At 37.8% G+C, this 16,003-nt stretch overlaps 1 protein-coding gene across 2 annotated transcripts; it reads right to left on the reverse strand.

The window, feature by feature from the left end:
• Positions 1–293: 293 nt before the first annotated feature.
• Positions 294–14,415, reverse strand: LOC145755542 (transforming growth factor beta-2 proprotein-like). Of its 2 annotated transcripts, XM_082571781.1 has the most exons (6): positions 13,856–14,415; positions 11,330–11,334; positions 9,964–10,116; positions 9,678–9,825; positions 2,971–3,084; positions 294–1,960 (listed from the first exon to the last, which is right to left on the reverse strand). In XM_082571781.1, the coding sequence occupies exons 1-6, from the start codon at positions 14,244–14,246 to the stop codon at positions 1,446–1,448; spliced, it is 1,326 nt and encodes a 441-aa protein (XP_082427907.1). In that variant the 5' UTR covers positions 14,247–14,415; the 3' UTR covers positions 294–1,445. The 2 variants fall into 2 exon arrangements, with proteins under 2 accessions (XP_082427907.1, XP_082427906.1); XM_082571780.1 differs by lacking the exon at positions 11,330–11,334 and having other exon boundaries at positions 9,964–10,118; positions 13,856–14,411.
• Positions 14,416–16,003: the final 1,588 nt, after the last annotated feature.

Genomic DNA, 16,003 nt, shown 5'->3' on the forward strand with positions numbered 1-16,003 from the left:
TTGCATTTTGATTTTTTATAATTTTTTCCGGATTTTTGTTTGAACGTGAGCCTGTAAGTGGGCGCTCGTGAGCAAATTGTTTTCAGATGACCCAATAGTTAAATTTCTAGTTTTGCTACTTGATGTTTGTAATTTTGTTTAAAACATTCGCACAAATGCAACACTTAATATTTAATTTTTTACCCAAAAAATTCTTCATAGTTCTGCAAGTTCATGTAAGTTTAAAATAGAGTATACAACGTCTAAAAAATAAAGTCTGTCGGTTCCCTTTTGCTTTATCATCACACTTCTTAACAATGCCTGGTGTTTATTAATATTTTGCAATACGAAACAACTAATACTCAATAAGTCCAAAATAGAAAACGAGCAACGTATACAGAACGCAAAATAACAAAAAAATTTAAGAACAGAAAATGGCTTATACAGATTTATTTTATAAAACGTTAAGATGTGTACAGTGTTTCTATATCAAGGTTAGTTTGGGACCAATAAACATACAAAACACGTTGTTTCTATTTGCAATACAGGGTAAATCAATAAGATACAAACACGCATCGAATTTAAATTGCAATTGATAAAAAATATGCATTTTAAAATATTCATTTTGAAGCCTTGTTTAGGTATCGAAAACAAAAATTGTTTTGATAATTTTTACAGTACAACACAGTTAATAACCGGTTCCAGGGGCGGCAACAACCTTCAATAAATTAAATAAAAAACGCTATAAATAAACTGCTCGCTCTGTGGCAGTGGCGCGCGCGGAAATTGTTCAGCACTTCGCCTCATCCCGACGAGATCAGATAAGGGCTAAAAACACCAATTCACAGTAGAAGAGAACAACAAACAAAAGCAGAGATCGACTGGTTTTATCTCAGAGCAGTGTAAAGGAGGCAAAATTTGGCTAATATCTTAGAAAAATAAGCGGCAGGCAGGCCTACACAGTCAACAGGAAACTATCAAACGAAGAACGACTTGTTTTTCATTCCTTTTGCTCTTTCGCCCGGCTAGTTGGGCACGCGCTGCCGCCCGCTGACGTCATGCTTTTTACGTCATTGACGTCACGTGACCTGCAATTCGATCTTCCGGCGAGGCCGAGGGCTCGATGCAAATGCAAAAAAGTTAAAAAACAAAAACAAAGTTGTAAAAAAAAGAGGTTATGGCGCAATCGAATGCTGTTGTGTTGTGGCATTGCGAAATGTTGACGTATTGCCTTTTCCTTTGTTCGAAGTAACAAACAAATCAAAATAAAAAAACTTTGCCTGGGACGCAAGGTAATTAGCTTTTAGCTAATTGGCAAAGTGGTTACGCAATCGAAAATTTTTTCAGCAGCTCGAAAAATAAAAAATCCCGTTTTCTTCGCGAAATTTCCCCGCCTTGCAGCTTGGAATTATAAATTATAAAAGAATTGGATAAAAAATAAAAAAAAGGTAACTGAGAGCAAAAAATCAGCGGCACTGACACGATACCAGCACCATGTCGGTCATTTGCGTTAATTTGTACTTTCCGTTGTTGTAATACATAATGGTTAGGGGCTCCAGGTCTTTGGGGGTACAACAGGGCGCCGAAGATGCTCTAGGGTTCATGCTCCTGTACATATTTAAGATCTTAGCGTGCTGGGTGTCCAGGCTCCATATGTACGGACACGCACCGGCGCAAAAGTTTGCGTTGTAACTGGTTGGCGCTTGGATCCAATTCCACTCTAAGTCCTTTCGGAAATCGATGGTCAGTTCGCGAAGGCAGCAGTTAGTGTCTGACGGGCTTCTCGAGAAGCAATAGTCGGCGTCCAGTGCTCTCTTGCGCCGTCTGCTGGTGGTTGAATGAGTTTGGAGTTGCTGCGATGAGGGCGTGCGGACCATGATTACTAAATGGGGGTTAAATTCCTTTCCGAGCTCTTGAAACAGAGCTTCACTGTCCCGATCTCCTCTTCCGGATTCTTGTAAAGTTCTTTGTTTAGAAGAGCCTTCAAAAATTTCATAAAAAACTTATTTTATAAGTAATACAAAAGATTTTAAAACAAAACTAATATGAAGGTTCATGAAATACAATGAATTTCTATATAAAGAAAACTGTTTTAGCAAACTAATTAGACAGTTTTAACCGACAAGTTACGTTTATAAGGCTACTGTGATTGAAGCGGGTTTTTAAATTACCATCACGCCATTTTCCAAACCGTGGGAGAGCGGAAGGCAACCCACAAAGTTTTCGATATTGGGTTACGGGCGTGGTTTGACCAAATGAGATTTCGGGAAATTGGGAACTGGATAATTACCACCGCGTTGCGCCGCACTCGGCGTTATTAAAATCAGTTTAAGGACCACACGTAACACAGTTTTTTTCTTATAAACATGCGTCACACTCTGGCAAAGCAGGGTGGCCTTAATTTTGTGTGTTTTTTTCTATTTTTGTAACCGACAGCGCAGAGCTATGTTAGGTCAAAAAACCGCAATGTATTTTGTAAAACTGGTTTATTTCTTTAAATAAGCATAAGTATCATAAATCTTCAGTAACGTATAAATAAATTAAAACATGACGCATACGAACTTCGAATTGTTCATTTTAAATAAAAATTTAAAGATCAGTGTTAAATCACATTTATTCATTATGAGATTGGGCCAAAATCGCAAAAACGCCTATTTGTCGAAATATGTAATCAACGCTAACTAGCATTTTCGTTTTCCTTTACCTTAACTTTGATTTAGCAATGATAGAGAAAGATAAGCATTTTATCGCTGACGAAATTCCATGATATTCTCCTATCGTTTATCAAAATTAACTTTGACTTTTCGGTTTTAAAATAAGTACTTAGCCTAACGTTGAAAAGGTGCCCCTAACTTACAACAATTTGACTCGCGCTTTTTATAGCTTTATCCTCATTGTAGTAAACTGCTCTTTACAATCTAATAGTTTTGTTTAATAATTACACAACTTTGGGCATTATGTGGTTACAATTTTTTATATGTTTTGAATTACCTGCAAAAACAATGTCCAATTTTTTGCGGCCGCCTCTGTTCGATTCTCTTCGCTTGTTGTTATACGAAGCGTCTTCTGGACATGGTATTGTAAGTTCGAGACCAAGGTTTAAACCTAAAAACAAAACATAACATTTAAAAAAAAAAATTGTCAAAAAAAAAATTTTTTTTTCAACTCCTTATTTGGAGTTTAGAAGAACCCTCAATTAGAAAAAAAAGAATACATTTATGTTGCATTGAAATAACTCTCAATATAAAAACGACGTTTAAACGGTGCTTAAAATTTAATTTACACATACAGCACAAATGTTACATATGGGCTATTAATATATAAATATATACTGCTTTTTGAATTGGCACAAATAGATACAATTTGAAATCGTAGTTTGTATTGGAATGTGAATGTAATTATTTATAGTTTTGTAAATGCGAATATTGCGCATTTTTTAGTATTCAACTAGAAATTCTATAAATTTTTTTAAGATACTTCCACTATTCATTGAATTTTAAATGCGTTAATTCAAAAAAAGCGGACAGTAAAAATATTCAAAAACTTAGTTTTTGTGGTTTTATATTGTGCGTGTGCTGTTAATGATGCCAATTTCAAACACGTGGAATTCAGAGAAAACAGTAAATTACTAACGCCAGGAAGTTATATTTAAAACAAACCGCATAGATTTTAGAGTAGCATACTTCAAATTCATTCCCCCAATATAAATGTATGTATTTTAAATATGCGGATTTCCGAATTGCTTAGACTTCTAAAGCAATAATAGCGCATATAATTTGCCCCTTGTTTAGTTATCCCGTGTATTTGGCGCTGTGTATTTATTGCTATTTTGAGGAAAATTACCAGCTAACAAAACAGGCCGTCCCGTTTTAACTAAGACACACATCGTGTGAAAGGATTAATAAACACCTGAATGGGTTTCGATATAAAATACATTGGCACTATATTACAGTCCACTACATGTAAAATGTCTTTGAAAGGCAGAGCCAACGTGTTTGCTTTAAAGATAAAGCCACCTGCTTTACATAACTCCGATAACCACAACATCTACGTAAATGCATGCACATTTCAATTTCCCATGACATATCTTGGTATATTGCTTACATGTCAGTGCCTGTGGCAATGCAAAGGGCCCCATATGCGGTATCCACGGGCAATAGAGTTGTGTCATTCCGGCCTAACTCATGCGTGGCAATTGGTAATAGCCAAGTAACGCAATAGCTTAATCTAATGGTTGTGTAAACGTCAATACAAACATAGCTGTCAGTCAAAAATAGGGGCGGGGGCATCATCACATTCAAGTTAAGGTAAAGGACCAAAAACATTTATAAACACTTTAACAAGGCCCCATTTTTGTCAGATATTATTTAAATAAACTCTTGATATGGTTGTTACGTCTAAATCGCACATTTTTTATGTCATTTATTGCTTAAGTAAACCGCTGTGTGGTGCTATAGGGTCGTTACATTCCCTCCTACCTGACTAATAAATCATGAATCACACTTTGTATAAACACTCGTGTAAACATCACAGTCGATACTTGGTTTACAAGTTGGCTAGTCACTTCAGTTTAAAGACCTGGCAAAAGGTCGGAGACCAGATGTGTTCAAGGCGGAAGGCTGGGTGGCCTTTTGTCGCGAAACTGCGCAAACAATGCCCGGGCGCATAATTTGATCGCCCGTCGACGGTTAAATAAATCACCTTTCGAACTGTAACCATTTACTTAAACGCAATTACGGTCGGACTTCTGTAGCCTCGCGTAAACAATAGTTCCAGCACCTGAACAAATCACATTTGAACTTAGTCTTTGGGGTAGCTCAAACACAGTAGTTGGTATTGTCCAATAATATTTTACACGCTATTGTAAAACGTTGTTTACTTTACCACGTACTTGGGGGTACTATATTTTATGTGTATATATATTGAGAAAATGTTCTTTTTATAATATGTGTCGACAGGCGTTACTAGTTGTGAGGTAATTACACGTACACACTGAACATGTTGTAATTTGTAAAGGGCGTAATTTTATGATTATTGAGAATTCAACATTTACTACGCCAACACATCATACAATAATAATGTTAAAGATCATGTATTCAATATCGAATGCTTTAAAAATTAAGTTCTCAAGATTTGCAAGCTTTTTTATATGAAGTTGCTATTAGGCTAAACCTTTGCCTACTATGAAAAAAAGAGTTAAAATTGACAGAGAAAAGAGGTCAGTCGATTGCAACTGACCCACGAAAATCGCAAGTCTGTCGTCTTCTTTTATCGCCTTTCTGTCCGGTGTAAATTCATCCCAAATGCGGCGTTAAATTACACAGCGTTTAATTTGACGTGGGATAATTAAGTGGAAGTGCACGGGACAGACAGAAGCCCCTTTTGTCATCCAGTCCACTCTAAATGAGGCCTACAGACTTGACGAACCCGAGCTTTGGTTAGCTCGTTAACTACTTGACCGTCCGTCTGCCCAAAGTGCTCTTGATCGCTGATGCTTTTAGCCTTGGCTAATATTACCAACGTCCGACAGGTTACTGATACACGGACCACGAGGCTACTGCACCAGTCCGAGCACTGTAGACCCATCAAGCTAAAAAACAATCGCGAACGTCTAAGGCAACCTATCGGTCAGTCAGCAAAGAGTAAACGAAACCGGGCTTTGTTATTGTTGCCTGACAGCCTAAACCCGATGCTCGGCGGCAGATTTTGATAAATCGACCGCGTTTAGCCCAAGCTTTTGCCGGCCTAAGCGCAGGTTGTTTTAATCTTATTTGTTTAGTGCACTGTGAAAAGGGGGCAGCGTTGGTGGTGGGGTTAGCCTATTTAAAACAAGCAGAGCAAGACAAACTCCGCGCATTAGAACAACACAATCATGTTGATCAACAAATACTTTCACGTCAACAGCGACCTTTTTAAATTTCTTTAACATTTTTTAAGTTCAGTGATTTTAAACAAAGGGTAACTTGAAAAATATAAACCTTACTTCGAGGTATGAAAATTTTAAAGCTATATGCCAAAACAAAACATACATTTTTCCATTTGCTGGCATAGAAACCAGAAACTGATAGAGATATGATAAGGTTGAGTCCTTCTAAGCCTTTTCAACCACATTTTACTTCTATCGAAGTTTCACTTAATAACCTTATCGCAATTTGACGTACATAAGAAAGTTGTGTAACTGCGGCCTAAGATTCGATAGTTGTTTAAAAGCAACAATCAATTGTTTGAGAGCAAGAAATGACGTCACGCTTACCAATAGATTGCCTATTTATAATGTGATTGAGTGATGACAGTTCGGCCACACGCCCGCGATAAAACCGTGACATCATCAAAGAGCAAAACAACTTTTGTTTGATTGGTAAACGGTATAGTTGGGTATACATTTACAATTTTTGTATCTTAAATATGACTTGGATGGCCAATTTAATACTGAGTTTAATCCCACCGTTTGTGTATACATATATATCAGGGATTTTAGAGCCGGCGTTGTTTAATGCCCTTTTTGTGTAGGTTTGTAAACAAAATCAACAATTACTACACCACATCAAACGATATGGCTTTGGGTCTCACCTACGTGCTACAAAAACGGGACCGTCCCGAAACCGGGAGGCAAGATCAAAAGTAAGCAGCATCAAAGTGGCCCCGCGTGCTGTTTGTTTATTGACTTGTTTTGATGTTCTTATAAGATAGCGAGACGCTGGCATAAGCGAAACAAAACAATACTAGTTCGTACATCACCGGATCTTTAAAAGGAAAACGATGCGTGAAACTACGGAAGCGGGGAAGGTTGAAAAATTAAGTCTCGAGAGCAGTCACGTGAGTGGCTGTAGGCTCCAAAAGGTAATAAGTCCAAATCCCGGGGCCCATTACGGCGCCATTACGACCCGGAATAGAAACAAACGTGTCAAGAATAAAAACAAACCTCTTTCAACTGGAGTATCAAGTTAAAGCAATGTCCTTGATGTAGCGGCGCGTTATTGTTTAGTGTGCGTAGTTTGTGTTATTCTAATTAACAGGTAATAAAATCACAAGCGATTCTAAACATTGTTATTCACGCGCAGGGCACACTTTGAAGCGACAACACCGGCCTTAATTTAGGTCGAGTAGGCGTCCGTTTTATAAAATAAGTTTCTTATCTCGCTACGGTCACTTGGCTTTCGATGCGTTGTACATTGCATATTCCATTCACTGAACGACGAAAGGCCACACACAGAGACAACTTAAAATCAACCTAAGATCGCTTGTGTTCGGACGATAAGGTCCCATGATACGTCGTTTTCAATATTTCTTGGCATCATGGCACTTAGCTACGCTGGTTTTGGAACGACGACGCATGAAACAACAACAACGCTGGTGAATGATGGCCTTGCGTACCTAAGCCAAGCGTTTAAGCTAGCAACGTGCTGATAAAATCAAGTTTATGTGTGCATCTGTGCTTAAACGTGGCGCGAGCAAAACAACGCCGCGACCCTTTTGTGGCAACTTTCTTTGGTGGCGCTGAACCGAAGCAATTAGACACATTTGCTATTTTTTGGGGTGTCACGATACAAAACCCCTTTGCAAGCTTTAATACCTGTTTAAACGACCGCAGCAATTTAAGCATTGTGTAACTTAGGCCATATTAGGTTAAACTTAAAATGCTTTTACCACGTGATACGACTATTTAAAGCCAGAAATAGACCTCATTACCTTAACGTAACTAATAGTAAAAATATAAAGTTACTAGCATAGTTACTATTTAAACACGTTACCGTATTTGGTTTGCAAAATGCCATGTCGTTCCAATTTAATAACATGCGTAATAATAAAGGCATAGCGGCATAGAATTTGTTTTAACACAACCCATTTAGCCTACACCTATCTTATTAAACTAAAAGGTCAATCCGGCTTAGAGAGATATTGTTACATCTCGATTGCCCGAGTTTAATCACTTCGCTCAATCAAACTCGAAATTTCAATACACACTATCTTTTCGATCGCTCAGATTTATTGGCCTTGTGTAATAAGTTATCCATCAGCAATCTTATAGCCCTAAGTATGTGGTCTATTAGCATGTATCATGGCCCGCTAAGATAACAGTCCGGGGTGATTTTGTTTTCAAAACCAAGCTAATTTGTCCATCAACTTCGAGTTTTAACGAGTGCGGTTAAAACAATATACCCGTGCTGTATTTATCATAGCCTCGCATCATGTTTTCAATATTCTGCGGGGTTTGTTGTGGTCGAAAGCCAATAAGGACCGAATTGGAATTTATTGGATACACAATCGCAGTGATTAGATGTAATTTTTCATGTTTAACATTCACGCCTATTTTGAAATGATGTGTTCTCTCACCGTGGTTGAAATTATGTCGTGTTGCCCTCGGGATTATGGTTTAACAAGCATCTTATATGTGTATGTACGTGTTAAAATGTCTTACACAAACAACTGGGGTTCACACCGATTAATTTAAACCTTTCTGTTTGTTGTGAATCGTTTTTGATTTCATATATTTTTCTACTTATTTTTATGTAAATAATGGACCTATATGTAAATATATACATTAAATAAAAACGGAGGATTGTTGATTAAGCGCACGGCAATTGACATCACCCAAAATTTAGTAAGTGTTTTTCCTTGAAACAATAAAATTTGTCGTTGTTAAACCTCGATTAGCGCCCGAACCCTTTTGGAAATTACTAATCTTTGCCAAATAAAAACCACAGACTTTAACCGGCGTGGTAAAACTCAAGTGGCAATTTAACAACCATGTCTTTTCTCATAACTTAATTGAAATGCTTAGGCTTAGGCGAGCCTGGCCAAGGTCATTATTTTAACATCAATTTACGAGTTGTGCGCTTTCGTTGTAAATTCGTGTTTTTCCAGACGCGGTTAAAGGTTTTGCGCTCGCGCCTTGCCCAAAGTGTTGTCACGTCGGATTAGGCCGAACAATGAAAAACAGAAAGACACAGTTCGACCCCTGTAATTTCCTCCCGCCGACGAATCTCGCTGGCAGCGATGCACCTGCTGACAGGCTAGTCGAGCAGAGGTAGCTAGCTAAGCGACCGGGGGTCCCCCGTTCGTACACGTCGTATAAGTTTAACAATTTGAATACTACCGTATAAGGACATTTACTGTCTTAAAATTAAAATCACGTCTGTCTATCGCTCAACTTTGTTTTCAAACCGCAAAGCAATTTAAACAAAGTAAATTAGAGTTAGTTGTTCCTGACTGACAGGCACCGCCTGAACGGGGGTAATGGTGTGAAAATAGACTGCGTTGTAAACCGGCGTAAATAAAGCTAATTTTCTCTGTTCTCAGCAACCAATCACGCTCATATAAACAGGCCAGGGGTAACTGTACACGAGGCAGTTATCTGCATTTATGGTTAACCGTGGGAAATCGGCCCAGGCAATAAGTCAGTAGGGTGTCAATGTTAGTTTATTGGCACCAGCACAATGCTATCTCATATAGGGAGTGGTTGTCAGAATAACCAATTTCCCTTTGACTTAATAAAGTTCAAATCGCAACATGACTTCGGAAAGTAGCCGTGAATATTTTATACAATCATAAAGAACATTTGTTCATTTACAAATATCGATTTAACGTGTTTAAACGCCTTATGTCTTTAGTTTTACCAAATGACCTATATTACATAAAGGCATATGTATGATGCAAATTTTTAATGCGTAAATTTTACAAAAATTAATTTTCCTTACTTGGGATTCGAACCCACTCCCTCACGGTCGACGTGACGTCGAACGACACCCATCCCTGGCCGATCGTGTCCATCATTTTCATGTGAAGAAAACTTTTCTGGGGATCGCTGCCGGCCTTGTCAGGCATTGCTAGCTGATATAACTCCACCTAAAATACATTTTTTAATTAAATTAAGCCCAAAAAATTAATTTACCTTGTTCAAGTCTAAATGCATGGTCATTGGTGTAATAATAATATAAGTTTAAAACTTGTATATCTTATTTAAAAACGGGGGAATATCCCTACCTGCTCCCTTGTCCCTCCTCTTGTTCCTGGATTCTGGAGTTGATAGAGACGAAGAGTTGCTCCGACAATGCTGTCAGGATCGATCTTTGACGTTTCCAAATTAAAATCGAAAAACTCCGAAATTTCCCTCGCGATTTTATATCCTTTGTAGTGCTCTAAAAAAAAATAAAAAAACAAGTTTATAACCTTTTCATGTTCAAAATCATGAAGTTGTGACAACTTGTTAATTTGGGGCGTTTAAAACTCGTTTTGTGATTGTTATATACGCTAGTGTTAATGTTGCTTTAAATAGCCACACAAAAACGTCATTGGTAAGTGTAGTTTTGGTATTTATAGGCTAAGACAAGCTGCTAGCTTTATGTTACATCAAAGCTTGATTGACCACCAAAAATAAACGATGACACGCGACTAGACGATGGTTATAGGGTATTACTAGTTGCTCGCAGCTAGCTATTTTCATTTGCCAATTTCCGGAAAACACAGGTGTCAAGGTAGCCCTGTGATTCAAACACATATCAAAGTTCCTCTGGCCTGTTAAGCAGACCAAATCAGGGTTTGTCATTAACATGTAAAAACTTGCGCGTTTCGTATTGACGTATGTGTGAAACAAGCTAAGTTTTTAGGGATTCGGCCCACGGCAATTTCCGGCAAGAAATGCCCACTTCTAATGAATGACTCAGTTCTTTGTAGCTTGATGATGCTTATGTGATGCTATATTGTGGGTGTGAACCCGATGACGACATTTTCGAGTGTTTATGATCCCACGTGACGCACAGAACCAGTAACAGGATGGCTAAGCGTGGATTTCTCACGCTTACACCGGGCCATTTGCAGAGCAATTGCAATCGCGCATCGGCCAAGCGTAAATACAACTGCGCTGCCTGCTTGTTTAGAAAACTTTAACACAATGGCGATCACTTGGCTTAGGAAGGCCTAATCGGGTAAACAAGGATTTATGGGCTTTGAATTTGTAAAACCAGCCAGCACAAAGTGCACACGCGAGAACAGTTCACAGGAAATCTTTTCCAAGCGTTTCCTATGCGCGCATACAGCCAGAAACAGCAACAGTCTCTCTATACCGTGCAAAGCTATGACGTCACAATCTATGAGGGTTATCCTAAAAGGATGTGCGTCTCTCTGTATATATATTTTTGCAGGTGCCTATTAGATCGTTTACCAGTAGTTACCGGTTCGTTTCTTAAATCAACAATCAGTTTGACCCCGGGTTGTATAAAATGCGTTTTTAGGTTCCGGGCGCAAGTGACCTGCCAGGTGCCAAGTGCGGACACGTTCGGGTGTCGTCTTCCGGCGGTTTTTCTTGATCATGACGTAAAAACCTTTTTGCGAGCGCATGACGTAACATGACGTCAGCTGACGTTTTTCTAGAAATAAACTTTTCCCTAATAAATGGTTTTTTATTCAAAAATTTTTCTTCAATAAAATTTTGGCAGTTTACAGTTAATTGCCATTTGCGCACGCGATGGTTGAGATTTTCCCGAAAATTTAATTTGGGCAGAGAAAATAATTAAACTTTTTTTATTTACAACTCGTCCGTCAGCGGTCACGTGACCCGCCATCGCGTAAGTGTACCGATGGTGCAATATAACTTGTACATGGGAAAACTATAAAAGGCTGGCAATAAAAAACAAGGTACATTTAAAAAGTAAGGGGGGGGGGAGTATAAACATCTTTAAAATCACTAAACAAGGAGCAATTACAATGTGCTAGATTAATTTTAAATATAATTAAATTTCCAAAATTTGATCCTTTTAGCATTTTACATATATTAAGATGCTCTTTAAAATGTCGTATTATTGTCAGGGCATTGCGCAACAAAGACAACACCGCTTCCCGATATTTCGTTTACCAATATAACACCTGTTCTCATCTTGTCGTCAGTTTTTTTTTCGTTTTTCCCACGCAAATTAACTTTTTCGAAACGGGCAAACGAAACCCTTTTGCACGGCACGGGCATAGGAGCGGTTACGGCTTGTTGGTTTTCAATTTGTGGGCATTCGTAAATTTACACTGCGCATAAAAATATTCTATTTATATTTTGCAAAGCATTTTTTTTTCAACAACAGCCTTTTAGGTTTAAAAACCTTAGTTTTAAAAGCCTTAGCTGTGTCTTGTTTGTGGTTATAAATAAGTATCGAAATATCTGTTAACGTTGTTTGGTAGCAACCCAGTTATTTCCTTCCCAAATTAATGGCCAACTGTGTTGTACTTATCGCGAGTTAAATAAAGTTGTACGAAATTAGTAATTATTAAACCGAAAAATTACATTTCAAACGTTGTGATTAAACTCTATTTATAAAAAAATTGCCGGGTAGTATAATTTTTACATTTGTTTTAAAACAATAACACTTTTAATTCATTTATGCAAAATAAGTGAAAATTTGTTGTAACTAGTTTAAATTTAATTTAAATTTTAGATTGCAAATATATTAGCTATATTAATTAACATGTCATTGGTTTTAACTTGTCATTGTTTTAATTCGTCATAGTTTTTCTTAAACCATCAAAGCAATGAAATGTGAAATTCAATATGTTAAACATAAAACGAAACCTTAAAAAGGTAGGGTTCTGATTTTTATTTTTTACTTGAAAATTTATAAAATGTGCCAATTTCTAAGCCATATTACAATAATTTGGCACAATTAAAACCCTATTACGGAGACACAACGCCCGATATATTGTTGCCCAAACTCGGCAAACGCAGCCATGCTGTCTGGTCGCCGCTTTCCGGTAAGGTAAAGCAGTTCGCTCTGCCAGTTTGTACCGTATACAGCCTATACGAACGTCGCTTTTCAAGCGTTGCCTGCCTGATGCTATCCTTACAACTGCGCACATGTAAATTGAACCCCCTTTACCCAAACCCTGACGCGATGGGGTCAGAAGGGTCGTGTCAAAATTAACCAGTGCTGCGATAAGCATCTGGCCTAGTTTTTAACATCAATGTTTTGTATAGATAAAACGTGGCCGCCTACATATTCAAGGGTGATTATAAGTCAATTATTTCCAGGCTGTTGATTTTAAAAATGTATCTCTTTACCTTGTGTTAACAAGAGCGCAGATTCGACGTTTAATGAAAGTATGTTACACACCTCTTGTTTTCCTTGGCAGCGCTTGGGCCAATATGAAATTACCAATTATACTGTAAAACACACAACTACAAATGACCCGTAAAATTTATCTTAATCCATCAATATTTGATCGCGAAACGTCCATAGACAATATTCAACATATCGCATTTAATTAAACTTGCCAAGTTTGTCTTAAATACGTTACAAGTCATACAGTCGCTAAAAATTCAAATCGCGATAACCTTTGATAAGGTTAACACAAAGTCAAAAAACTCGATCCAAAAACAACAGAATTCACTGTCTAAATTGTCGTTATAAGAACCTGAAATAAAGCATAGGCTAAGCACATGCTTGTTGCCAAAATACGAAAGCAAAGGAATTGTAAATACGGTCGCAGAAAACGACGCACATCCTCGTTGAGTAGTTACATAAACTTCAAAAAAGTGCTCGACAGGGTAAGATTATTCAAGGGCTTGTCACGAGCCATGCTTGGCTGCTTATAACTAACATCGGAAACTCAAAGCGCCCATAATTCTGTAAACTTGGTGTTCAAATGCCGTTTACCGCCCGTGAACAGTAAGGGCACTTTACTTTCATTTTGTTATGCGCAACTCGTAGTTTTCAGTTATGCAAGATTAGCCAACGGTATACTTTAATACACCTTGGCAATACAAAAATCCTTAACCGCAATGTTAATAGTAACCACACCCGTATATGCCTAACAGATATTAAAAACAAAATATCTCGTACTAATAGGTTACACTTGTTTATAAACGAGGTCGTAAAAATATTTTAAATAAACTCACGTCGTAAATCGCCAGTCGTTTTCGGCTGTTGCGCTGTCTTTTGATACACAGTAACGATATCCTGGGCATAGTAGGCTTCTTCCGGTTCCTCGCACTCTAATCGCTTTTCGCGGGCCTGGTCGAGCACAAAGTCCCGCGTACGGTTGTAGAGAGCCTCGATGTCGCGCGGAACGCTTTTCGGGGGCGGCATTTCGTCGTTGGGAAGCTGGGTCAGCCCCAGTTTGCTTAAAATTTGCCCCCTAATTGCCTCGATTCGTCGTTTCTTCATTTTGTCAAAGTTCACCCCGCAGCTGGCCGCCAACTGGGGCACCAGCATTCCGAAGAGCAGAATCAAGATCGTGACCGACTTTAGCATAAAAGATACCCATTCACTTTTTACCGAGAACTTCATGGTAGTTACAGATTATTCTTTTTCGGGGAATCAAATTATTCTATTTTCAAAAACACAGCTTTGCTTTTTAAACTTGCCTTATTCTAATAGTCAAAATTTATTGCTTAAAGTTATTCAATTATTTTTTGAATTTTAATGAAATCTCTGTAAAAGTGAACTATTAATAAAAAACTTTACATTTTCAATTCCTATAGTTAGTTCTTTCTCTGTTGGGGTTGCATTGAATTTCCAACTAATTCTGAACGTCCGTTGCTTATAAACGATCGCCTCTGCCGCTTATGGAAAATTCGATTTTTTCTCCTTTTGATTCTTAACTAAATCATGCGGTCCACACCACAAACTACCACTATTACGTATGCCACTCTTTACGTAAGGGCATCAGTAAAAGGGAAGTAGGTATAAGAAGGCAGGCTCTTCGACGAAATGTGCACTTTACGATCTATCGATACTACGCGAACTTTAAAGTTTATTTTTGGCTGTATTGTAAAAAAGTACCTAAAAAGTACAGACGTTGTATTTCTTTTTACCGTAGTTCTTTTTACTCGCAATCTTCTTATCTTTCTGATTTTTCTGTAAAAGCGCAAAACAGAATCACTAGATACAATTATAGTTTGTTTTCAATAAACAGTGCGTGGATAAACCGATCTAATCACTCCATAATCCATAAAATTCAGTCTGGCGTTACGCTTACGCGGATTGGCCATTAAAACCGCACGAGTGCCATCAAACAAGTGCGTTCTGGCGCTACCCAACGGTCAAGTTCGGCTTGATAAAAAGAACGGCTTGTTTGTTTAGTCTACGGTTTATTTGTATTGCGCCAATTGGCCAGTCTGTCTATGGCCAAAGTGGGTTTTACAGCGCTATAGCTTTTGCATCCTAGTTCGACTGTCGGATACTGTTAGCCGAAGCAAAATTAACATAACTGACTGTAAAAATAAACCAATTACCGTAATGGTAGCCGGTCGGGTTTCGGCCTTAAATTAATTTTCGGGCCCAGTTTGCATATGATCCGTAGCCTCAACACGATTTCCGAAAACGTACACAGTAGCAAATTCAATTATGCCATTAGCACGGCGTAGGGGGCGGCCTAATTTAGTTAAAAACCGCTGCCAGCAGCCTCAAGTTACCCTAGTTTGCAAAGTGTCAGCACTCTATCTATAAATGCTATTGGTTTAAGCAAAGGCCTACGGGCATAGGCCGGCGTTATAAGCGCTTCTAATACGCTTGCATTGCGGCAAAGTGTCTTGAAAGGGTCGGGGGCACTAAAAGATGCTATCTCCAAATGAAACCTAAAACCGAAATTTATAATTAAGTGGCATCGGGGGAGAGAAAATTGCGCAAAAAATTTTCGCAGAATGTTCCCAAACGGCATGACGATTTAAAAGCTTAATTAAATATGCATGTTAATGGATTGGGAATTTTTTTACACATTTTTTTACATTTTTTTTTTACAAAACTTAAACAACATGCAGCTTTTAAGTAATTTTTGATGCAATTAATTTTCTTACATTTTACCTTTACACTAAAAATTAATGAATCAAATATTTAAATTTTGTTAACAATTATTTTATTTCAAATCTTTGTTTGTCAAAGCCAAAGTTCTATTTTTATATTTAGTCCATATGCGGTTTATGCTTTTAAACCTATCGAAAACTAAAAGCTACAAAAAGCATTAGACTTTTTTTAATATAAATCTTCCTAATGTACACCTAATGTACAAGTGACATTAACGTCATTGCAAAAATGCAATGTATGTA

This window comes from Corella eumyota, chromosome 6 (genome assembly GCF_963082875.1).
Source record: "Corella eumyota chromosome 6, kaCorEumy4.1, whole genome shotgun sequence".
NCBI classification, from domain to species: domain Eukaryota; kingdom Metazoa; phylum Chordata; class Ascidiacea; order Phlebobranchia; family Corellidae; genus Corella; species Corella eumyota.

Excerpts from the sequence above, each read along its gene's own strand:
- LOC145755542 (XM_082571781.1), bottom strand. The coding sequence starts at position 14,246 with ATGAAGTTCTCGGTAAAAAGTGAATGGGTATCTTTTATGCTAAAGTCG. Across the intron at positions 9,826-9,963 it reads GAGGAGGGACAAGGGAGCAG|GTGGAGTTATATCAGCTAGC; the intron begins GTAGGGATATTC and ends AATGTATTTTAG. Across the intron at positions 3,085-9,677 it reads GGAGTGGGTTCGAATCCCAA|GTTTAAACCTTGGTCTCGAA; the intron begins GTAAGGAAAATT and ends TTTTGTTTTTAG.